This window comes from Oncorhynchus mykiss, chromosome 10 (genome assembly GCF_057628025.1).
Source record: "Oncorhynchus mykiss isolate SJ-2025 chromosome 10, ASM5762802v1, whole genome shotgun sequence".
NCBI classification, from domain to species: domain Eukaryota; kingdom Metazoa; phylum Chordata; class Actinopteri; order Salmoniformes; family Salmonidae; genus Oncorhynchus; species Oncorhynchus mykiss.
In genome coordinates, this window is record NC_143031.1 from 45021636 (window position 1) to 45048034 (window position 26399).

Sequence of the window (26399 nt, forward strand, 5' to 3'; positions counted from 1 at the left end):
GCACCACCTGTTCAATAAGCCTCTGCTTTACAGCAGAAAGAGACTGCTATGGGCCATGGCACCAGCAGCACAATATTGTGTAGAGGACTGAGGGTCTTCACAATATTGTAAATAGAAAATATGTAAATAGTTACCCTTGTTAATTGTTTGTTTTATTATTATTTCTATTTTTTTTTTTGGGGGGGGGGGGGGGGTGTTAGAATAGCATTTATTTATTTTGTATATAGTTATTTCCTTCAAAATGTATCACTGTACCAATTCGGCCACTTGTGTCCCATTTGTGTGGGACTTCATGCTCAATGTCATGTAGCTCGCTCATTTTTGAAGTTCTGTCCAAAACTTTGCACAGCTATTGTTGCCATCTTATGTTCTTCATTCAAATCATCCACAGGATCCTATCAGTATGTTTGGCTGTTCTTGGTCATTTGAAAGATGATGCAGCAACAATAAAAAACTGAAAATGTATGTTTATTCCCTTGTATTTTCTTCTACCAGATCTATTGTGTTATATTCTCCTATTCTCCTTTCCTTTCAAATGATACCAAGAATATGCATATCCTTGCCTCTGGGCCTGAGCTACAGGTATGGGTAGGGTATGTCTTTAGGCGGAAATTGAGGAGGGGGGTACCCCAAAGAAGTTCATGCAAGTGCGCACCAGCAAGAGACTGTTGTTTGGTTAGCGATGTTTCTGTAGCGCTCATGTTATTGTTGAGTTTGAAAGAATACATAGCCACTGGATTCATGCAAATTCATGCAACTTTGTAGTTAACGTTTAAATAAAAAGGTTTTTGGAAAAATCTTCAGATCTCTACCATAAGAAGGTTATCATCAGCATCATCACTAACAGCTACACAAAGTGTAGACACACACACACACACACACTAACCTAACGTCTCAAGCTCTGTCAGGTTGCACGGGGAGTGTTGCTGCACAGCTGCACAGCTATTTTCAGGTCTCTCCAGAGATGTTCGATCAGGTTCAGGTCCGGGCTATGCCTGGGTCACTCAAGGACAAGCCACTCCTGCATTGTCTTGGCTGTGTGTTTAGGGTTGTTGTCCTGTTGGAAGGTGAATCTTTACCCCAGTCAGGTCCTGAGCAGGTTTTCATCAAGGATCTCTACTTTGCTCTGTTCATCTTTGCCTCAAGCCTGACGTGTCTCTCCCAGTCCCTGCCACAGAAAAACATCCCCACAGCATGATGCTGCTACCACCATGCTTCACCATAGTGATGGTGCCAGTTTTCCTCCAGACGCGTCTTGGCATTCAGGCCAAAGAGTTCAATCTTTGTGTTATCAGACCAGAGAATCTGGTTTCTCATGGTCTGAGAGTCTAAGTGCCTTTTGAGAAACCCCAAGCAGGCTGTCACGTGCCTTTTACTGAAGAGTTGCTTCTGTCTGGCAACTACCATAAAGGCCTGATTGGTGGAGTGCTGCAGAGATGGTTGTCCTTCTGGAATGTTCTCCAATTTCCACAGAAGAACTCTGGAGCTCTGTCACAGTGACCATCGGGTTCCTGGTCACCTCCCTCACCAAGGCCCTTCTCCCCAGATTGCTCAGTTTGGCTGGGCAGCCAGCCCTAGGAAGAGTCTTGGTGGTTCCAAACTTCTTCCATTTAAAAATGGAGGCCAATGTGTTCTTGTGGACCTTCAAAGCTGCAGACACTTTTGGGTACCCTTCCCCAGATCTGTGTCTCGACACAATCCTATCTCGACCTCGTGGCTTGGTTTTTGCTCTGTCATGCACTGTCAACTGTGGGACCTTATATAGACAGGTTTGTGCCTTTCCAAATCAAGTCCAATCCATTGAATTTACTACAGGTGGACTCCAATCAAGTTGTAGAAACAGCTCAAGGATGATCAATGGAAACAAGATGCACCTGAGCTCAATTTCGAGTCTCATAGCAAAGGGTATGAATACTTACGTGAATAAGGTTTCTGCTTTTTATGTTTAATACATTTGTAAAATTATGGGGTATTGTGTTTGAGGAAAATGTTTTATTTAATCAATTTCAGAATAAGGCTGTAACGTAACAAAATGTGGAAGAAGTCAAGGGGTCTGAATATTTTCCGAAGGCACTGTATGTGCCCTGCTACATTGGCTAATGACGACGGTGGCAAAAATAATTCTCAAAGACTATCACTGGTTCGAACATTCCTGTCCTGTGTGACCTACGGCCTACTGATCCCCATGTTAAAACGCAAAACACACCGCCTGAGGGACGGTGACGCAACAAGAATGAGGAAACATTCCGTTTCTTTAGCATACCATACCTATCACTTCAGTGGCGCCTTTATTAACACGATAACTATGGTGTACCGATGTCAATCAAATATATCGCTGTGTCTTATCACACTGCTGCGTTCCCAGCAGACAGGCCAGTTTTCCTGTCCCCAGTCAGAGAAGAACAGAGGGAGGAAGAAGCATAAGCCTCAAGTGCAGTCAGACCGGAATTACTAGTGTGGTGCCTAAGTGTGTCTACAGGGGGTGGGTGGTGGCGATGCCATGGACAGACAGAGGACTGGTGAGGTGGGATGGGGAGGCAGAGTGGGAAGGATCGGGACAAGGCAGAAAACCCATTCATACATTTCGTCAGAAAGACGGGGGTCGTGGGGGGGGGGCTGATCAGCCTTGCTATAGACTGCAGGCTGCTCTGTTAAGAGAATAAATGGTTTGTCAACAGTTGACTTAAATGCGGTCACGTCATATCTTTGGGTATGTGGGTGAAGTGAATGCGAGCGGTATGCGAGTGATGTGTACATCTCGTCTGGCATCAGCAGACTGAGCTCCTGTTTGGAGATGAGATGATTGACAAAAAAAAGGTCAGACTCAGAGGCTAATTTCAGACTTTACACAAGCCATCTGAAAGAGAGGAGGATCCTGCTAGGCGCAGAGCTACCACTCCTTAACGCTGAACTTCACACCGATTGGTGGGATTTAGGCTCCCTCTTTTCAAGTGAAGGGGCATGTAAGATAGTATACCCCCACCGTGCACTACATAACTCTTATCTCCACCATTGTGTAGACCCTATACCTAAAGCTTAGCTTGGATACACCAGCACCTACCAGCAGATGGATTGAGTGTCACAGACACAGAACACTTCCTTTGAACACGAGAAGCTAACAGATAAACAGGTTTATCATGGAGAAAGATCCTACTGGCTGGTAAAAAAAAGGGGGGTGACCTCAAACAGACTGAACAGTGGAAGGAGGAGGTCAAGGAGGTTGTGACACCCTGGGGGATTTCAAGTCAAATAAAACGAAACCCTGCGCGTCTGCCTTAGTGACACTGGGCAGATTGCCCAATCCGGGAGGTGAAATATCGTTCGAGCACAAAGAATTTCAAACATGTAGGGTGTGTGGACTTGCACCACAAGTCAACTCCTTGAAAATGCTCCATCCCAGACGGGGTTTCTTAAAATCTTTAAGAGTAAAAAAAACAAACAGATGAAACACAATGCTCTTTAGTGATAACTTCATTGACTGACTGCATCGCACTTCTGCTAATCTAACCCTGCCTAATGGCCCCATGCTAGGGAGGTGTGCAGCTCAAAAGGAGCCAGGCACACCTGGTCACACACACACACACAGATAGACAAAATAAACAAACCAAATACCCAGTAACCCATACTGATCCTTACTGCTAGTCTGCTATAGCACCTCAACCTTATAATGGCTCTATTGAAAAGGGGGATCACCAGATCTACACAAGGGGAGGCCCCATGGAATGGATCGTTGCTGGGTAAACACTTCAAACCTTTACCCTGAACAATTTGAACCAGCTATTGGGTTGTACTCGTCTGATTGTGTTTCTTACTATGGCAACGGTGACTTCCGTGCCCATGACCACGCATGGCTTAGGCCACTGACGGAGGCCTGTAATTGGATATGGAGGGCCAGGTGGCCTGGTGATCAGTTGGAGCTGATCTGTCGGGCCAGCCAGTGTTTCTAACTCCCCGGAACAGGCCAGACCTGGGACAGGAGCCTGGAGCTACACTGCCCCCTGTGCTATACTCAAACACAGGCCACACAAAACGGACACGCGGTGTGGGGCCAGAGCTGACCACGCACAACAGGAATAACGATTTGAGGGAGTAATTTCTTCATCTCTCTGAACTGGGGACTTTTGGATGGACTTTCTGCACTCTAACCCTGAATAACATACATTACATCAGGAGCCAAAAAGCTCTACAGACTTTCCATTTCTTATTCCAGCAGGTTTAGGAAGCCACCAGAATAAGTGTTAATCCAGCCTGCCCCAGGGAAGAGCCAGACTATTAGTAAGCTCTTACCTTGCAGCTGTTTGAATCTCCCCTCCAGGATGTTGGAGTACTGCACCTGGTTAACAAACGCCGCCGGGGAGAGACAGGGCTCCCTGTTTCGCTGGTGGTCCAGCTCCATGTTGGAGCGCTCTCTCCCTCCCTCTCAGCCTAAATCAACCTCAGGTATGGAGCGCTGCAGCGTGGCTGGGCCAGTGGGCTCTCCAGCATAGCACAGGGCCAGCAGGGCTGTCCACAGGACAGGAGCTAGCTATCTACCTGTAGATTCTACTACAGAAGCTACAGGCTTTAGTTGAGGAAAGTTCTGTTAGATTCAAAATGTGCTTTTCTATGGATCGTTTTCCCTCGTAAAATCCCAGTCCTTCTCCTCTAGCAGAGATTATGAGCAGAGCACGCCATGCTATCCCCCACGTACAAAAAAAATATCCTCCTTTGTTTTCTCTCCCCCTTTTTTCACAGAGGTGCAGGAGTTTTTCTAAACAAAACTAAGAGCAGAATGTTCTCGTCTCTTTCACCTCTTCTGGAATCTGTGCCACACTCCTTTTCTCTGAGCAAAGTAGAAACCTTTAGAGCAGTAGAAGTTCTCCTCTTCACATTCAGAGTCAAATGAACACTGGCTCTTCCCTCCAAAACGTTGAGCGCGCATTCCGCCTCATACACACACACACACACACACACATAAAACACACACCTTGTTTGAGCACAACAGGAGAACCGGCTGTGGTCGGATGGCTGTGTAAACAGAGCCTGCTGCTCACGGAAAGCTGTGGCATTTGCATAAGGTGTGTTTTAGGGAGGAGCCTGAGAAAAGAGCGGGTGGATGGGCTGGATCAGTGGGGGGCGGCTGGAGGAGTGGTGAGGTGGACTTAACCATTCAGTAAGGTACAGTAGGGAGAGGCAGAAGATGGATCATTCCAATCCTTCACAATGCCACAGTGGTAGTGTAGGAGGTGTGGTCAGCCAGTGAGGTGTCACACAAGCCAGCGTCTACGGTTGTTGTTCTCCCATCCTCTGTCTCAGTCTTACGCGATCACTCTCTTCTCTTTCTGCTTCACGGGACTAAAATAAGGCGTTAAGACAGGAAGGAAGTAGTTGAGAAACTGGCAGCAGCAGCAACACGCTCTTTCCTGCCTGAGCAGCGGAGTGTGATGAGAGAATGTGTGTGTGTGTGTGCGCTCAATCACTGTCCACTGAGGCCCACCCAATCAAAAAAGTCTAAGCATCGATTTCCCGCATGTCTTCATACACATGAACACAACGACTTAACGCTACCAAAATAAAAATGTTGATGCATTCCTCAGAAATAAGTGGACATGACAGCCGTTTGCAGTGCTCTCGGTACTGTGCTCAACACTTAGCTCCAGCGGCAGCTTGTCCTCCAGTGACCTTGATATGACACACCAGAGCCGTGTTGTTCACTAGAAGCAAAGTAGATGAGCTTTCTTACATGAACTGTCGGGGGAGGGGGGCGGGGGGGGGGGGGGTAAACCCTTCTCCTTTTCAGACAAGTCAGGTCAGAGCAAGTGGCTGTGCTAAAATCATACAGGAGCCCCTAGGATACCAATTTGAAGTTTTGTATTCGTCATAAACATGTACAGGATACACGTGGTACACACCGTCTAACTAAATGCTTCCACGCGGGTTCCTTCTCGACAATGCAACAATAAGAAATGAGAACCGATAAGACTATGAACACAAAGTAAACGGCTGAGTGGAATAGAATAAAACATTGTATCTTAAGTATAACACAGGAAGGTAGAATTTATAGTTCAATATTTATTTTTTTGGGAAAGGGGGGATTTGGGGTTCAAGTGATTATAACTGTGTGGTATTTAGCAAGTCAGAATCAGAGTCCGGTCAGAGCGGTTGTGATGTGTGTGTGTGTAGCATGAATGGGTGAGTGCTAAGGTGTGAGGGTGAGGTAAGGGTACAGCCTGCCCTGTCCATGGGGCACGTGTTCAGATCTGTTGTTTTACAAGCTGTGTTTGGGCTACTTTGGGTTTGGTTGGGTTAAGGCTGTACAGTACAGGAGCCCTGCGGCCTACTCTCATTAGAAGATCTAGGGGGCCAGGGTTTTCAGAGTGACCAGCACTTTATAGAAGGAAGTAGCTTAATGAGGCCCAGAGAACAGACGCAGGCCTCTCACTGAGGGGGGGGGGGGGGGGGGGGGGGGGGAGGGATTCTGTCGCTGTCACCAGGGGGTGATGAGAGGAGAGCTCGGTGGTGCGCTCATTGCTGTCCTGACAAAATACCAAACATCCCTCTTAACATGCAGGCCTGTAATGAGTGCAGGTCTCTGAGTGTGTGTCTGTGTGTGTGTGTGTGTGTGTGTGTGTAACTGTGCTCACGCCACGGGATAAATAAGCTTCCTTCCTCTAGAAAACAGCTTGTCCGCTTGCTGTACAGAGGGCTGGATAAACAACCCTTTTCTGCAACTTGTGAAAACTAAAAGAGGGGGGAGTATACGAGGAAGCATTCGGCAGGTGCTCCTGTATGAAGCACGGTGCAATTACAGATAATGGCCCGGTCTACGGACATGAGCAAGACAGTGGAGCAGAGAGGAGAGGGGGAGTGAACCATGTGAGGGGGGCAGAGGAGTGAGAGGAGAGGGGGAGTGAACCATGTAAGGGGGGGCAGAGGAGTGAGGGGAGAGAGGGAGTGAACCATGTGAGGGGGGGGCAGAGGAGTGAGAGGAGAGGGGGAGTGAACCATGTGAGGAGGGGCAGAGTAGTGAGAGGAGAGGGGGAGTGAACCATGTGAGGGGGGGCGGGGGGGGGAGCAGAGGAGCGATCCACTGGCGGGGCTGAGCTGAGAGTAAACATCTCCACATCCTGCAACTCCTCCGCAAAGACACAGGCAGGGAGAGGCTCCCGGGAACATTCCCCACACGCAGCTCAGCCCCTGCAAAAGGCACACAGAGGTCATACTAAAACCCCCGAATGGAGGATAGAGGAGGATGTAGAGTATCACTCAGACAGGCCTGTAGACTGATGCTGCTAGAGGGTCTATTCTGTTCGTCTTCTGCACATTCCTCTCAGTGAGGATATGTGGTGGAGGGGGCAAGAGATAGAGAAAGAACAACCAGATGCCTCTCTCCGCAGGTCACGGTGTTAGAGTTGAGGCTGTCATGGTGCTTTTCCAACCACACCAGTGGGCCGGCAGTGTTTTATGCTAATGTAGCTCCAGTGTTGTTTCCATCAGGAGTGTGACACTAAAGACTTGAGGCGAGCAGAATCAACAACCTCAGTATCATTCAGGACTGTTGCTTTGTGAGAAGGTGATCTAGTTCAGTCAGCCATTGTTCTGTAAATACCAACTGAAAAGTACTTAAGGTTTTGGCTCCAAGTCAGAGCAGGGTCCACCGGAGCCATGGCCCAGTGAGACAGGGGTGCAGTGGCATCAGTGTTCTGGCACCTCATTACACAGGGCCTCATTACACAGGGCCTCATTACACCCTCTGTGTTCCCTACTCCCCGTCCCTCTGACAGCTCTCTCTGCCCGAGTCTGTCAGTGTGTCGTACCCTGGTTCCTACCTGCCATGTTACCTTCCAGGCATTTCACACTCCAGACAGGTTTGTGAAGACGTCGCGGGACGTCAGATCTTACTAGGCCACACACACACACACACACACACACACGGATGAGTCACACCAACACACAAGCAGGAAGTATTCAAATGAACAGCTGAGGGAAGGAGGCACTCCTAGGCCATGGCAGGAATCAGACCGGTAACCAGAGTGCTGCTGATGAGAGTCACAGTGCTGTTGTGCTCTGGTAGTCCGTAGATACAGACTACACTTGACATAGAGGACTCTAATCCTCAGACTACGGAGGCCTGGACGTGACAGTTCGAGCTAGCTGTGCATAGATGAGTCTACACAAACGAGGGAGAAACCCATGCAAATGATCCTGAGCACAGGGGATGTTAGCACCTCCTTCGCTGTGTAGGGGGAGCAGAGGATTAGTCAACAGATAAGAACACAGAGGGGAATCCCATGAATGGAGCGAGAGAATGAAAGAACAGAACACAAGTGTAGAAGGAGAGCGAGAGAGAGAGAGAGAGAGAGAGAGAGAGAGACAGAGACAGCAGCACTCTGGTTACCGGTCTGATTCCTGCCATGGCCTAGGAGTGCCTCCTTCCCTCAACTGCTGCAGCATGTCAAAGAATGTGCACATCAAGCTCCTACTTGCCAAAAGGAGATGGTATCAGTGGCATTCCCAGGAGATGAGTAAAGAGCACACGCACACATGTTGTCAAATACTATATGAAAAGTCCCATCCACTACTCAGGTCACACTAGTTTGTTAGTCAGTTCAGTGTGACCTACTGTAGATGACAAACAGCCAACAGTCTGAATGAGTCTGTTACCACAAGGAGAATGGTTGCTTTTCAATGTGTGATGAGGCTAAACTTTTAAACAGCGCTCTCGCTTCAGCACTATACTATCACATACCACAGTTGGAAGTCGTGGTGTCAGTTTCTGCCTCCAGCATTGAGGGGTGGGGAGGGGTGCGTGTATGTATGTGTGACCACAGAGAGATTTTGTCTGTGTAAATGGTAGAGTGAGAACAGAGGTGGCCGATGCTGCCTCTGGCTGCCTGGTGCTTCCCTCTGCTGGGCCTCCACATTACTGCAACCAGCATGGCTGGTCATGTTCCACAACAGGACGGTGGACTGGGAACACACACTAGTCATACACACCGACAATCACACACACACACACACACACACGCAGATGCCGGCGCTAACACCTGGGGCCTTGTCCTACCTGCCAGAGCTTTGATGCGCGAGCGCTCAAAGAGGCGTGCCGAGCTGTTCTCATTGTCCCAGTCGGTCTCTGCGGCCAGGTCCCAGCGGTTGTTGATGTCATTGTACTGCTGCTGGATCTCCTGGCTGTCGAAGTCGGTGGGAGAGATGGTGCTCATGATGGTGACCGGGGCTGGGGGAAAACCATCCAACCTGCAGGGGAACAGAGAAGGGGGGGAGAAAGGTCAGTCGAGGTACCTTGAAACCGCGTGGAGGTACTTTCCCACCCGAACAAGTTTTTAGATCTGCCCGTCCCTCGTCGACTTTGGAGAACCCTTAATTCAGTCTCTAACACCTCCCGCAGTAAGCTGCAGACTGATAGTCTCACACTTTCATTTGCCACATTTTCTAGCGTGGTATGACAAGGCCGATGCAAATATCAGCTGGGACAGATAGTGAAAATGAAGCCAAGCAGAGACGGAGAAAGGTGAGGGGTGGCTTGGTACAAACGGCACCTGTTGTAGTTTAACTGCCATGCAACCGGCCGTTTACTTAAGATAAATATTTAAAATTGCCATTGTCTCTCATATACCAGAGAAACTGATTGTATTATCTCAACTTGGCAAGAGGAGCAGCTTCATGAGAAAGTCCTATGGTTTTCGTATGCGCACAAAAACGTACACACGTGAGCGAGGAGCAGATACCTGTATAACCGTGATGTCTCTCAGTGAAATCCGTTTGAAGGACGCACACGTCTCACAACACACACACACCAATTTCTGATGCCACTCTGGCCTGGTGCCAAGGGTCAATGTCACCTAGAACTGGGACAGTAAACTGAAAATTACCGGCTCCACCTTCCGCTACACAACGTTCCTGTAGATGGTTCTAAAACCATTATTTGGTCAACAGTAATAACCTATGCATTATGTTGATTAATGCTATGAAAGTATCTGCCTGTCCCCTTTTGGCTGTTAGTGGCTCGTTCACACAGCAGCCATCACTCACTCTCCCCACTGTGACATGGAAGAGGGAGAGATACATTCTGACAAGAACAAGCATATGACCGTTGCTTAAAAATGCTATTTTGGGACAAATACAGTTTTCAAAGCAACGTTGCTGTTCTAGTTACAGAGGGGAGAGTCGCAGCTCTCTCTGAGTAGATCATTTATTTCTCCCCTCTTAGAGGCAATCTAGCTAGGTGTTTTGAGTTCCCATTTCCTCAGGTGGTGTATAATATAGACTATAGGGCGATATGCACAAAGATGTTGTCAAATTCTCTGAAGAGCCAAAAAATAAAATCTGATCATTCTGGATCCTAAAATATCAAGCATGCATTCTCTCAATATGTTAGATGAAATAGCTTACTTTTCATCATAGGCTACCACCTCAGTTGTCTTACTGACACTGGAGAAAATTCTAGAGCCCTACCATGAATGTAAAGTAACTGCCCAGAAAAAATATAAAAATGGTTGTATTTACTGTTCGAGCAAAATAGATATCACAATATAAAAAAAAATCCATGTCGCCCGAGCTCTAGCACCTCCCCGAAACCTAATTGACTTCTGATTGATCGTTAAACATTGACCATCACCAACAGCTTCAGAATCCAAGTGGGAAAAACTGCCCTTCGAGTGGTACAGCGGTCTAAGGCGCTACATCACAGTGCTATAGGTGTCACTACAGATCCGTTATCGATCCTGGGCTGTGTCGCAGCCGGCCCGCGACCGGGAGACCCATGAGGCGGCGCACAATTGGCCCAGCGTCGTCCGGGTTAGGGGAGGGTTTGACTGGACGGGATGGACTTGTCCCGTCGCGCTCTAGCGACTCCTGTGGCAGACCGGGGCTTGCAGGCTGACACGGTGGCCAGTTGGTGCTTCCACCGACACATTGGTGCGGTTGCCTTCCGGGTTAAGCGAGCATTGTGTCAAGAAGCAGTGCGGCTTGGCAGGGTTGTGTTTCGGTGGAGGCATGGCTCTCGACTGTCGCCTCTCCCGAGTCCGTACAGGAGTTGCAGCGATGGGACAAGACTAACTACCAACTGGATATCATGAAATTGGGGAGAAAAAAGGGTAAAAAGTACAAGGGATCTGAAATCCAGACATCAAATACGGTGTTAGATACAGCGGGATGGGTGGGTAAGTAAGTTGCCTTGCACCAGCCTTGGGTTGTGCAAGCTGGAACAGCTCATAGGGGCAGGAGTCTCTCTCCTGTTTCTGTAGCGTGAGGCAGCTTGATGTACAAGTACACTCGCCCGGACAGGACGCTAGTCTACCACAGTGCCTTACCCCAAATCTGTGTCAAGCAGAGTCGCATCAGGTCCCATTTCTACAGTCTTTGGTATGACTCGGCCGAGGATCTAACTCCCAACCTTTCAATCTCAGGGCGGACACTAATCACAGGGCACTGAGTTGGTGGGTGGGTGCACTAGACCAACTCGTCCATGTACTGTCCAGAAGTAGATCTCTGGGTAATGACTGAACTCAGGAGCCAGGAGAGGACAGAGAAGTGCCACAGCCATGCACTGCTCCTTCCCAGAACCTCTCCTTCCTTTCCCTGTGTTCTGACTAAGCTGTGGCACGGTAAGAGTTAAAGCCCCACCATGGAGAGGGGAAAGGGAGATACCTAGTCAGTTGCACAACTGAATGCATTCAACTGAAATGTGCATTCCGCAATTAACCCAATCCCCTCTGAATCAGAGAGGTGTGGGGGGGGTGGGGGGGGGCTGCCATAATCGACATCCACGTATTCGGGGCCCGTTGAACAGTGGGTTAACTGTGGGGGGGTAGGTGGGTTCAGGTTTCTCCCTGGCTAAAGTGACTACCCCCTCTATCTTCTCTGACAGCTATACGGCCTCCCCTCCCCGTGGGGAATCTATTCAGATTGAAACCCAGACAGTTAACTAAAAAGGCCCATTAGAAAAAAAGGCCCATTAGACACGGCCTGTTTGTTTATGAGGACAGATAACAGATCGGATCTGTCTGTTTATCAAGGCCATGTTTGTTTGTTCTGTTGTGTCTGGCTTTGTGTCTGTCGTAAGGCTCTTAGTGGGATCTAGGGGTGGGGGTTGAGTAGTAGGGCTGCTGTGGTAAAGGCCGTCCACATGCTTCGGTTCAGCTCGGCTAGGCAAAGCGAACGAGTGTGCTCGCATACACTCTTAAAAGGGCTTTAAAAACCAAGACGAAAGCACCAATAGTACCGTTTGTCCATCTTGAGATGCCGTAAATAACCCAAGACGTCGGTCACAAATGTTTACGTTTTTTGCAGAGATCATAGTTGCACAACTTGACATCTAAACTAAGATGTTTGGTGCATTATTTCTCAAGTGAAAAATGTGCACGAAAACGTGCCGTCTACCGTTAAATGACAACAAACACATTGAAGAATCCCTACTGTTGACCAATCAGACAAAAGGGCGTCGGCTTCGGCTTCCCGAAAGGCCAAAAGTTATTTTTTTTAAATACCTTGCCTAAGGCCAAAATGAACAAAAACGTCACAAAATATCGACATAATATATGCACAAACTGTTCCGAACTGTTTCGAATGGGAAGCACGCCTTAAGGCTTGGGGTCTTTATGTCAAAGCGATAGCGAGGCTGCTCCCCTGTCCTCAAATCAGGCTGACCGGCAGGCCTTCTGCTCCAGGCTCCATCTCTCCCTGCAGGAGGCTGTCTTAATCCAGAAGGCTGGGGGCAGAGCATGCTGCCGCTCTCCCTCCACCAGGATAGACAGCTCCTGCTGCTCCATGCTCTGCTATAGGAGACCACTCATCCGCTGAGTTAGTGTCAGCACTACTCTATCACATGAACTGGGAAATAGGGAAGAGTAGACCTGCCAGAGGAGAGTTGACCTGCTACGAGAGTCATTTTCAAAATAGTTGTAAATATGCATGCAGGCAAGTATGCACACACTAACTCACCCCCTAATTTAGACATATCAATTAGGCCTAGCCTAAATCCATACTCCAAGAATGACACCATTAATACAGACGGATCCGTCTGGGAAAAACAGAGGAACTTAAGTCTCATATATTCAGCAGATCCAGCAGAATGTGATGTCCTGCAGTATTGAGCATTCAGTCTCACATGGAGTATTCTGTCTCTTCTCCTGAGTCTGTCTTCCCTCGGCTATATCAAAAAAGGTTTCCCTCTAATAAGCAGGAAGCATCAAGGTAAGAAATGTGGACATATTCCAATGAAAGAACATTTGTCATTCCCAGTCCCTAGTCCAAATAAACTGACAATAGACAGAGGCCAGGAATGGAGAGAACAGAAATAGTTCATATAAAAGGGGACACCTTGTGGAGGATGGGGTGTTAAAACAAGATATATTATATGTGAGACAGGGCAGGATGTCTGTAGGGGCTCAGAGAACACTCCTACGGCGCATTTCCATTCTGGATTTACCCCAGTGTTTTACCCAAAAGGGTGAGATTTGTCTGTTTCCATCTATGCGGTCCGGCATCCGTGTCTCACTGGTCCATGGCTCCAGTGGACCTGCTTTTACCTGGGGCCAAAGCCAGGCCAACGGTACTTTAACACCTTCTTACAAAGCAACAGTCTTGACGAAGCAGAGGTTGTTGATTTTACTCTCCCGAGTTCTTATAGCTCAGAGAGTAGGATTGTCAAACTGTACTTAGCACGTCTGAACAGGATCGGCAGTGAATCTCTTTTGTGTTCACACAGCCAAGACCTTGAAGTCGTCAGCCACTCAGCATTGTTAAAATACTCCAAACCAGAAGGTGGCAGTAGCATTGTTTGACAATGCATGTCCGTGTGTGTTGCTTAGTGGTCTACATTCCAATGTCGGTCTAGCTAGCTGCGCTAATGTTGCTATTTTGTAGAAATCCCTTGTTGATACTAGCCAGATGGCCACAGCTAGATAACTACCTAGCAAGAGAACGAAGAAACAATTTAATTCACTCTCCATAATCCAATACTGCCAGTACCAGCACATAGCTAGCTAGCTAAACATTTGGCTAACATTAGCATATTCTCTAGTTAGCGCGACATAGCTAGCTAGCTAAGGACACTGCACTAATCCGGCAGCTGTTTCATGGAATCTAATCTATTGTGTTGCACGGTAAAAAAAAAAACAGTTTGGTACTAGAATTTTTGTTACGTCCGGTACTTCTGTCAAATGTGTCTCACATGATTGAGAGGATCAAAGTTTGCCCATCAGGGTCATCACTAGTTCCCACAGCCACAAAGTCATAATTATGCTAAACCCCACCTAATCCTAAGTGCACAGCATTGCGTCTGTGCACTTAGCCATCCCATAGCCTACATTGCATATGAAGTGTGACTGGCAGTGGCTGGAAGTATATGGGTATCTGCCAGCATGATAGTAGATACCCATAGACTTCCAGTCATTGTGCTATCTGCCAGCATTATAGTAGATAGCACAATGACTGGAAGTCTATGGGTATCTGCCAGCATGATAGTAGATAGCACAATGACTGGAAGTCTATGGGTATCTGCCAGCATGATAGTAGATAGCACAATGACTGGAAGTCTATGGGTATCTGCCAGCATGATAGTAGATAGCACAATGACTGGAAGTCTATGGGTATCTGCCAGCATGATAGTAGATAGCACAATGACTGGAAGTCTATGGGTATCTGCCAGCATGATAGTAGATACCCATAGACTTCCAGTCATTGTGCTAACGCTAGTAATAAAACCCAACATGCAACAATTTCAAAGATTTTACAGAGTCAGGTCATAGTAGGAAATCAGTCAATTGAAATTAATGAATTAGGCCCTAATTTATGGATTTCACATGACTGGGCATGGGCCCATCCACTGGGGAGCCAGGCCCACCCACTCAGAATGAGTTTTTCCCCCACAAAAGGGCTTTATTACAGGCAGAAATAATCCTCAGCACCCCTCCCCCATAGACGATCTCGCAGGTGAAGAAGCCGGATGTGGAGGTCCTGGGCTGGTGTGGTTACACATGGTCTGCGGTTGTGAGTCCAGTTGGATGTACTGCAAACTTTTGTAAAAACGACACACTACCTCAAAACATGAGACATCTGTGGCATTGAGTTGTGTGACAAAACTGCACATTTTAGAGTGGCCTTTAATTGTCCCCCCAGCACAAGGTGCACATGTGTAATGATCATGCTGTTTAATCAACTTCTTGACATGCCACACCTGTCAGGTGGATGGATTATCTTGGTAAAGGAGAAATGCTCACTAACAGGGATGTAAACAAATGTATGCACAACATTTGGGAGAAATATGCTTTGTGTGCGTGTGTATGGAAAATGTCTGGGATCTTCTACAAGTACAAATGGCAAGTTCGTCGCAACCCGGGTTGGCACGCAGCAGGTACCGCTTTTGTTCTAGTAATAAAAGGAACGGCCTCCCACTGTGATAAATACCTATCGGCAGCGAGAGTCTCAGTGTGTTTCATGTCACACGCCTAATGGATCCACAACAACACTATAGAGCTTATATTAACTTAAAACACTGGCAACACGCTGATGTGGGGGTAAGTCTCCATGGAAATGCGGCACTAGTGAGGTGTACGGTTATGCATTCATGGAACTCTTAGCTAGTGATGTAATATGTTCGATGAACATGGACCAGGGCAGTGAGTCTTTGTGACAGATTGATGGGACCGAATAAAGCGGTCTGTAATAACATCTCACAGGACCATCTATTCCACTGCCTAAAACATACTTCATCAAGGGCCTTACAGTGAAATCCCATTTTGAAATCATTTTTTAACCTTTATTTAACTAGGCAAGTCAGTTAAGAACAAATTCTTATTTTCAATGACGGCCTAGGAACAGTGGGTTAACTGCCTGTTCAGGGGCAGAACGACAGATTTGTACCTTGTCAGCTCGGGGTTTGAACTTGCAACCTTCCGGTTACTAGTCCAACGCTCTAACCACCAGGCAACTCTGCCGCCCCAATGAGTCAGCCTACGGAACGGAGACGGGGGACGGAACACAGACGCCTTGCTACAGCACATAACGTAACACAGGCGCGAGCGGCACTCCACTCCTAACAAAACAACGAGAAGAAGAAGCAGGGTAAATCCCATTAGTCAGATTAGGAAGTGGCTCAGAATAGAAACTCAGTCATTATCCTTGGATTAAAGCAAGACAGGAGGAACCGTCGGCAACGCCTCCCTCCAGTCCACCCCCGCGACCCGCCGATCCCGTTACCTCCCCACAGACAGGCAGCCATGATGGGCCCTCTGGGGATGACTGACTGACCAGGCCCCTGCTAGAGCCTGGAAGAGCTTTGGTCATTGGTACCTGGAACCAACGCAACAAGAGGAGGACATCGCGTTCCCCGGACGAACGGGCGGCCATGGCTACCACCACTTCCTGTACTTGGAGCAGGGGTATGACGGGAATGGTGATGGGTGGGTGGGGGGGGGGAGAGGGGAATAGGGGGAAGGAGATGGTACTAGGGGACTGGGGGTGTATCCCTGCTATGGCTAGGAAGAGCTGGGGCTCAGTGTCTGGACTAATCACTCCTGATTGGATCAGACACACAATCCCCTGACCCACTATGACACAGACCCTCACACTTCCACAGCCTCCAATACAGGGCACAACACACATGCTACGATACACCCAGCCTATGACGTAGCCTACGACACACAGCCTCCGTCTGACACAACCTAGCCAATAGACACCGCTTCGAACCTAGCCAATAGACACCGCTTCGAACCTAGCCAATAGACACCGCTTCGAACCTAGCCAATAGACACCGCTTCGAACCTAGCCAATAGACACCGCTTCGAACCTAGCCAATAGACACCGCTTCGAACCTAGCCAATAGACACCGCTTCGAACCTAGCCAATAGACACCGCTTCGAACCTAGCCAATAGACACCGCTTCGAACCTAGCCAATAGACACCGCTTCGAACCTAGCCAATAGACACCGCTTCGAACCTAGCCAATAGACACCGCTTTGAACCTAGCCAATAGACACCGCTTTGAACCTAGCCAATAGACACCGCTTCGAAACTAGCCAATAGACACCGCTTCGAAACTAGCCAATAGACACCGCTTCGAAACTAGCCAATAGACACCGCTTCGAAACTAGCCAATAGACACCGCTTCGAAAGTAGCCAGCCTCCCCACTGAGCCTAGAATACACACAACCTCTGAACACAGCCTCCTCCGAAACAGCATCCCACAATATTGTTCTACAAAGTTAATGAGGCAAAAAGATGAAATGTTTCATCATGATACCTGGCTGTCACCACCACCTCTATCCTCCAAAACGCGTCATCACACTAGTCATATCAACCTTAGAAAAGTGCAATTCATAAAGTTTAAAAAATGACAGTTTAAAATGGCCTTCTCTGATATCTAATGAGTGAATTACAATATTCCCCTGGTCACTGATGAAGGTGATGAATTGGAGGGGATATAAATCAATAGGGCTTAGAGCTGGGGAGGGAGGGCCAGACACAGGACCCAGGAGGAGTGTGTCTGCCTTCAGGGGATGAGGTGACAGGGCTTTGTTGGGACTGTCTGCTCCATACACACAAGCCAGAAATAGAGAGCCTACAGCTTTCTCACACATGCAGTCTTTTAATACACTAACTACATACCAACAAATAACCTCCTTTATGCACATATTCATTCCCGTCACACACGTCCTCCGACTCACACACCAACCAACCCCATCTTAGCAAATTAACCCCTTACACTCGTGGAAACCGGCCTATATGGATAGGGCTAAATTGAAATGTTTCTTAATGAAGAAATATGTAATGCCTAATTAGTGGACCCCAGGAAGAGTAGCTGCTGCTTCCGTAAAAGCTCAATGGGGATCCAAATAAACAAAAAACCCTGGTAGCAATTAAAAGGGAACAGTTTGTAGATTATGGGGAAATTATTCAGTTCCTGTTCAGAAAATTGACAGTTCACCTGACAAGACTGAATGCAAACATTACAATGTTGATTTTATGAGCATTTTACATTTACTGTACTTTGCCACATGTGTTGTTAACGAAAGCTTTCACAAGGCAATTCAGAAAAGCATGAGTCATGAGTACATTCAGGTGTGTGGCCTATGGCAAATTTTCTTCACAATACAACAAATGGGCTCATTCTGGTTAGGTCATCCCAGGGTATGACACCATTGTCCTCTTGAAACTGTACATCAAACATAGTGATCATAAACGATGACACGATATTACATATGGAAATGTGAAGTGCAACTTTAGACTCACAGGTGTTTGACTTTCTCTATATGCCGTCAAAGCAGCATTTATTATAATCCTCAACGCCTCATCTTTCAAAATACATCGAGTCCTCGTAATTTATAGCTTTTTCCCCCCTCACCTCAGACGACAAAAGAAATTTGCTAAATTAGCAGAAGGGATGGGGGCAACATTTTGTCGCACGGTGCTCAAGTTCAGAACGGCTGTCAGACATTATCCCATACAGCGTTGTGAAGCGGAGACCCCGAGCTCTGATGTCATGTATAGCACGTTACTGTACAGCCACTGCGTCCCAATTAAGACGCTTTGTCAACCCGTATATAAGGGTACAAGTGTAAAGCGCTACCACCTCCCTAATCACCCTTAATGTATGATGTATAGACAATTTGGGTGACACTCCTCCCTGCAGTGCAGCTGACCCCGTAATAATCATATCAGCTTTATTCCCCCTCTACTCGTCATTGTGCGCCTGCCTCGTGTTGACAGCCATTATGGTGGAAGAGCATGTTTACGTCTGCCGAGCTGTTGCAGTGGACTTACGGGACAAACCTATGAGCCTCAACCCAAAATGGATGATGTACTAAATGTGCCAAGGTTGTCCTGGATAAAAATCGCCTTGTGACCCTTTAACAGAGACAGAGGAGAGAAAAAAAAGAGAGAGAGAAAAAAAAAAAGAGTGTGGCGGTCATAAACCAACAAGATGTCACAGCTAGAATGGGGTACTAAGATGGTGGAGTGCGTAGATACTGAACGCTGTGGAACTCTTCCTGTACACGCCATTCATCACCATGAAAAACTGTCAACCGGGCTTTTGTCTCAAGAGTGTGCGTGTGTGAGAGAGAGATCACAACAGATCAGTGCGTCTTCAGGTCACTACAGATTAACATTACTTTAAGGGGACATTTAGCTTTCTAATCTTGAGATGGAAAAAAAACTGACTGAAATATGCAGGGTTCGCATTAGCTTTCAGAAATCAGCATTTTCAAAAACGCAGACAATCAAAATCTGCATTTTAAACCACTTCGCCTGTGTTTTATATTGAAAGTCTGTTCTTTCTCTTCAAGCGATAAGGGGCGTGCAACTATAGTTTCTCTTGACAAAAAATACATTAGTGCAATACATTTGGCAGAAACAACAGACAGAAGGGCACCGCTATTCGGCTAGCAGCCACACAAGCAAATTAGCTTAAAAATAACTTTTTCGCAAAAATGATGCATGGCCATCACATTTTGAATATTTATCATAAAAATATACAAGTAGCCAGCTACATTGCCTAATGTTCCCAAACCGGTCATCCTGCTCTGCTGCCAGCAAGAAAAACCCCAGATTAAAACCCTGCTTCAACAGTTAGAAGGAGAGGATACTATTTTGCAATGCTATGGTGATGCAAAGGGGAAGTGACAGAACACCTGTTCTCTTAAATGAGCTACTAGCTAGATCTAGGACAGGCTATTCTTTCCAGAATTGGAGGAAGGTAGAGCTAGGACGATAAACCGAAGATTATCACCCCCGACCATACTGATCACTTAACGCAGGCATTTTGCTGATAACACATGCGCCACGCTGATCCTCAAAATGGGGGCCCCTCAGGGGTGCGTGCTTAGTCCCCTCCTGTACTCCCTGTTCACTCATTGGTTTTCTGATGAAACCACAGTGGTAGGCCTGATCACCGACAACGATGAAACGGCCTATAGGGAGGAGGTCAGAGACCTGACCGTGTGGTGCAAGGACAGCAACTTTCCTCAACGTGATCAAGACAAAGGAGATTAGTAGAGGTCGACCGATTATGATTTTTTTCCAACGCCAACCGATACCGATTATTGGAGAACTAGAAAAAGCTTATACCGATCGGTATATAATGACAATTACAACAATATTGAATTAACACTTATTTTAACTTAATATAATACATCAATAAAATCAATTTAGCCTCAAATAATGAAACATGTTCAATTTGGTTTAAATAAATGCAAAAACAAAGTGTTGGAGAAGAAAGTAAAAGTGCAATATGTGCCATGTAAGAAAGCTAACGTTTAAGTTCCTTGCTCAGAACATATGAAAGCTGGTGGTTACTTTTAACATGAGTCTTCAATATTCCCAGGTAAGAAGTTTTAGGTTGTAGTTATTATAGGAATTATGGGACTATTTCCCTCTATACCATTTGTATTTCATTAACCTTTGACTATTGGATGTTCTTATTGGCACTTTAGCATTGCCAGTGTAACAGTATAGCTTCTGTCCCTCTCCTCGCTCCTACCTGGGCTCGAACCAGGAACACAACGACAACAGCCACCCTCGAAGCAGCATTATCCATCGCTCCACAAAAGCCGCGGCGGCCCGGAACAACCACTCCAAGTCTCAGAGCGAGAAACGATTGAAACGCTATTAGCGCGCACTTCGCTAACTAGCTAGCCATTTCACATCGGTTACACCAGCCTAATCTCGGGAGTTGATAGGCTTGAAGTCATAAACAACTGCTAGCGAACGCACAAAAGTGCTGTTTGAATGAATGCTTACGAGCCTGCTGCTGCCTACCATCGCTCAGTCAGACTGCTTTATCAAATCATAGACTTAGTTATAACATTATAACACCCAGAAATACGAGCCTTGGGTCATTAATATGGCCGAATCCGGAAACTATCATCTCAAAAAGAAGATGTTTATTCTTTCAGTGAAATACGGAACCGCTCCGTATTTTATCTAACGGGTGGCATCCATAAGTCTAAATATTCCTGTTACATTGCACAACCTTCAATGTTATGTCATAATTACGTAAAATTCTGGCAAATTAGGCGGCCCAAACTGTTGCATATACACTGACTCTGCGTGCAATGAACGCAGGAGAAGTGACAATTTCACCTGGTTAATATTGCCTGCTAACCTAGATTTCCTTTAGCTAAATATGCAAGTTTAAAAATATATAATTCTGTGTATTGATTTTAAGAAAGGCATTGATGTTTATGGTTAGGTACACATTGGAACAACGATACGCACCGCATCGATTATATGCAACGCAGGACACGCTTGATAAACTAGTAATATCATCAACCATGTGTAGTTAACTAGTGATTATGATTGATTGATTGTTTTTTATAAGATAAGTTTAATGCTAGCTAGCAACTTACCTTGGCTTACTGCATTTGCGTAACAGGCAGGCTCCTCGTGAGGCAGGTGGTTAGAGCGTTGGACTAGTTAACTAAGGTTGCAAGATTGAATCCCCCGAGCTGACAAGGTAAAAATCTGTCGTTCTGCCCCTGAACGAGGCAGTTAACCCACCGTTCCTAGGCTGTCAATGAAAATGTTCTTAACTGACTTTCCTAGTTAAATAAAAGGTGTAAACATTTTTTTTAAATATCGGCCAAATAGGTGTCCAAAAATACTGATTTCCGATTGTTATGAAAACCTGAAAATCGGCCCTAATTAAATCGGCCATTCCAATTAAAATCGGTCGACCTCTAGAGATTGTGGACTACAGTAAAAGGAGGACCGAGCACACACCCAGTCTCATCGACGGGGCTGTAGTGGAGCAGGTTGAGAGCTTCAAATTCCTTGGCGTCCACGTAACCAACAAACTAACATGGTCCAAGCACACCAAGACAGTCGTGAAGAGGGCACGACAAAACCTATTCCTCCTCAGGAGTGAAAAGATTTGGCAAGGGTCCTCAGATCCTCAAAAAGTTTTACAGCTGCACCATCGAAAGCATCCTGACTGGTTGAATCACTGCCTGGTATGACAACTGCTCTGCCTCCGACCGCAAAGCACTACAGAGGGTAGTGCGTATGGCCCAGTACTTCACCGGGGCCAAGCTTCCTGCCACCCAGGACCTCTATTTTTTATTTATTTTTCACCTATACCAGGCGGTGTCAGAGGAAGGCCCAAAGAATTGTTAAAGACACCAGCCACCCTAGTAATAAGACTGTTCTTTCTGCTACCGCACGGCAAGCGGTACCGGAGGAGCAAGTCTAGGTCAAAAAGGCTTCTTAACAGCTTCTACCCCCAAGCCATAACACTGCTGAACAGTTAATCAAATGGCTACCCGGACCATTTGCATTGTCCCCACCCCACATTTTTACGCAGCTGCTACTCTGTTTATTATCCATGCATAGTCCCTTTACCTCTACCTACATGAACATATTACCTCGACACCGGTGCCCACCCCCTCCACACACACATTGACTCTGTACTGGTACCACCTGTATATAGCCCCACTATTGTTATTTACTGCTGCTCTTTAATTATTTTTTATTCTTGTCTTACTTTTTTTTGTTTGGGTATTTTCTTTAAACTGCAATGTTGGTTAAGGGCTTGTAAGTAAGCATTTCACTGTAAGGTCTACACCTATTGTATTCGGGACATGACAAATTTTGATTTGATATCGTTCATTACAATAAGTAGCCTATTCAACAGAAATGTGATGTTTGAAATGAAATACGTTTTCTAATATGGGTGATTGTGTCATTAACAATCGATGGCTACAACCATCAAATTAGTAGTAGTAAAAAAAAAAAAAAACTGGTCCACATTAATGCTATAAACGTATTTATCATTATCGCATCAATACAGGCAATTTATCGCGATATTTGTCCACATGGCCCAGCTCTAGAAGGAAGACTAGTGTTGGTGGCTGTTCTGGCACGGAGAGGGCATCACCTTCAGGAGAACGATGGGAGCTTGGAAGAACGAGGGAAAGCAGGACAGAGCAAGCAGCATCACAGGCAGCATCACCACCCCTCTTTCCTCGCTCTCCATTCTCTCCCTCCCTCCCTGACCTTCTTTCCTCTCCGCTAGCTGGTCTGTTTTTCACTGCACCAGTTAATCAGGGAGAAATGGAGCCCAGCACAGTCGCCAGGAGGGAATTACCCCAGCGCACAACATGCCAGATGAGCACACGCGCCACACTACGCCCGGGGGATGGGGCCACACTTCACTCCCTCACCCAGACAGACAGACGGGCTGTAAGCCTGGCCATGCATCCGATCCCCCCAACACCACAACAATACTTAAGCTTGCTTTGTCAGACAGAGAATACAGTCTTATAGGAACCACACACACACCGCTCATCAAATCATTTAGTTCTGCCAGTCCCAGAGCTGAACTGTGGAAAATAAGGATGGAGGCTGCATGACCACCCAGACAAACCCCCCACAGCACTGGATGATGTTTCTCTATGCCAGGTGTATTCAACTCTTACCCTATGAAGTCCAGAGCCTGCTGGTGTTCTGTTCGACCTGATAATTAATTGCACCCACCTGGTGTCCCAGGTCTAAAATCAGTCCCTGATTAGAGGGGCACAATGAAAAGATGCAGTCAAACTGGCTTCTAGGTCCAGAGTTGAGTTCTAGGCCTATATGCTAATAATCAGGAATTATAATCACTGCAACAAGACCCCTCTACCCACAGCCTCTCCTCGGGGGGTAACCCCTCTCTGGCTCAGTCAGTCAAGCTCAGATGGGGTAGGGGCGAGATCCCCAAAAAGCCCAGCACAAAGCCCATCTCGCCAGTGGCCCGACACAATGGAGGAGTCAGCAGAACAAGGGGCCAGCAGCTCACGCCTTTCCTGTTTGCAGAAATTAGGTGGCCAGAGACACACATGTATCAGAGGGCCACTCACAGAGGCGCTGATCCAGCCCTGAATGCTTTTCTGAATAGAGCAGCGGCGGCCCATTGTCAAGCCTGTAGCGTCGCATTCATCAAACACCCCCCCTCCCCACCCCAGAATGCTCACCAACACAGAGTCCTCCAGAGAGAGAACGCCCTCTCCATGACATACTCTCCTATTTCTCTCTCCATCACTTCAACACCTCTACCACCCCCACATCTCTCCAAGAAACGTCTGTTTCGTTTTCCCCATCAGTGGCCATTCAAACCCACTCTCATTAGCCAGATTGATTCACTCATACAACGACACTCATCATGCCATTGCTGCGCTCACCCACGTCATGCATTCACCCGCGGAACACGCGTACCAGGCGCTCAAGGCTTTTATCCATATAAAACCACCCACATAAACCTCTACAGGAACAATCTACTACATGCTTAATCTAGTGGAACACTCAGACACTCACAGACAACTAAAGACAGTTTCTTATAGGCATACATGTAATGTAATGTGACACACCAGAGACTTTTTAGGCCTATTCTCTCATTTGTGGCTAGCTCAAATTCAGTTGTGTTTAAAACTGAACACCTTTTTAGCAAAAATGTGACCGACAGGTTGGATTCGGTCTTACGTAGCAAAATTTGAATGTTTTTTATTTTATTTATTTTTTTACATTGGATAAAAGTAGAGACTCAGAGGTAGAAAATGGTATATCATGCACTACAGTCAAGGAACAATGGGAAAGTAATTCTGCTTTGAAAGTTGATAAACTTTTAACTTCACTTTTGAAAAAATGGCCCTTAAATGTTTTGGTACCTAATGAAAAGCTCTTCTTAGTCTACACCCATTCAGCATCGCTCGCACGCTCTTCAGCTTTATCCCCAACCATCTCTTTAAAGATTCACACACGAGGCTAAGTTTTCAAGACTAAAGGCTGGCTTATACTATGGTTGTGGTCGTAAATTTAATGGAGTGCCAGAGTGTGCTCTGGGCGTTCGTAAACTCAGAGCGTTGTCAGATTGCCCGTTCGTAAATGAAGAGCGTTTCGCTCACGGAGTGTTCAGAGCGCACACTGGACGCTCCGGCGACTGCAACTGTGCAGATGGCAATGATTTTATTCAGCTTTTTTGCCAACGTTTACTGACACCGGTCATATTCAGCAGGTGTTGAGTGTTTGTAAATTTGTCAGTTATTCTGCGCTCTGGCACACTCAGACCAGAGTGCTCTGAAATCTGAGTAGATAGACGTAGCTGGTAAATTCATTCTGGCTATCGACCGTTGTCACAGTGACATCATAAACATTCTATTGAAATAGTTACTTGCATAGTGGAGTCTTTTATTAAGACATGTAGGTAGCTAGCTAGCTAATCAATGAACCATAATCCCAACTCATAGCGTTACTACCCTGCATGAATCTGCAAGTAGCTAACCAACCAGGTCTTGTAACTACCCATCCTGGATCCGGGAGCGTTGTCATCAACTGGCACTAATTAGCATAACGCAACGGACATAAATATTACTAGAAAATATTCATATTCATGAAATCACAAGTGAAATCTATTGAAACACAGCTTAGCCTTTTGTTAATCACCCTGTCATCTCAGATTTTGAAAAATATGCTTTACCACCAAAGCAAGACAAACATTTGTGTAAGTTTATCGATAGCCTAGCATAGCATTATGCCTAACTAGCAGCAGGCAACCTGGTCACGAAAATCAGAAAAGCAATCAAATTAAATCGTTTATCTTTGATGAGCTTCGGATGTTTTCACTCACAAGACTCCCAGTTAGTTAGCAAATGTTCCTTTATTCCAAAAAGATTATTTTTGTAGCCGAAATAACTCCGTTAGTTCTCCAAATTATCTCCATAATATCGACAGAAACATGGCAAACGTTGTTTATAATCAATCCTCAAGGTGTTTTTCAAATATCTATTCAATAATATATCAACCGGGACAGATGGCTTCTTAGTAGGAAAGAGAGAAACAACGGCCGCATTTGTCTCTTACGCACAAAACACTCAAGAGACTCCAGCTGACCACTGACGCAATGTTGACGTTCAGGCTCATTTTTCTAAATAAAAGCCTGAAACTATGTATTGTGACACTAGACACATAGGGAAGCCATAGAAAAAGGAATCTGGTTGATATCTCATTTACTGCTCAAAAGGGACGCATAGGAACGCAGAAGTTTCTAAATAAGAGTCCCTTCCTGAATGGATTTTGCTCAGGCTTTCGCCTGCAATATCAGTTATGTTATACTCACAGACAATATTTTTACAGTTTTGGAAACTTTAGAGTGTTTTCTATCCTAAACTGTCAATTATATGCATATTCTAGCATCTTGTCCTGACAAAATAGCCCGTTTACTTTGGGAACGTTATTTTTCCAAAAATGAAAATAGTGCCCCCTAGAGTCAACAGGTTAAATGTTAGCTAGCTAACATTAGCCTATAATTAGCAGTGCAAATGGCTCTGAGATACTAATAATATTACTACACTGATCATACACGTTACGTCAACTAGACAGCGAGCCAGCTAACGTTAGGTAGCTAGCTAACAATACGCTAGCTTGAAATGAAA

At 46.2% G+C, this 26399-nt stretch overlaps 1 protein-coding gene across 6 annotated transcripts in view; it reads right to left on the minus strand.

The window, feature by feature from the left end:
- LOC110534017 (spectrin beta chain, non-erythrocytic 1) overlaps window positions 1–26399 on the minus strand; it is a 95806-nt gene that overhangs the window by 54603 nt on the left and 14804 nt on the right. For 4 of the 6 annotated variants that reach the window (XM_090186792.1, XM_036990413.2, XM_036990411.2 and 1 more), the window contains exon 2: window positions 9044–9234. In XM_090186792.1, coding sequence (XP_090042918.1) covers window positions 9044–9200 — 157 coding nt within the window. In that variant the 5' untranslated portion in view covers window positions 9201–9234. Of the gene's footprint in view, window positions 1–4287; window positions 5055–9043; window positions 9235–26399 lie in introns of those variants that run through there. The other 2 variants (XM_090186793.1, XM_036990412.2) reach the window with 1 other exon arrangement.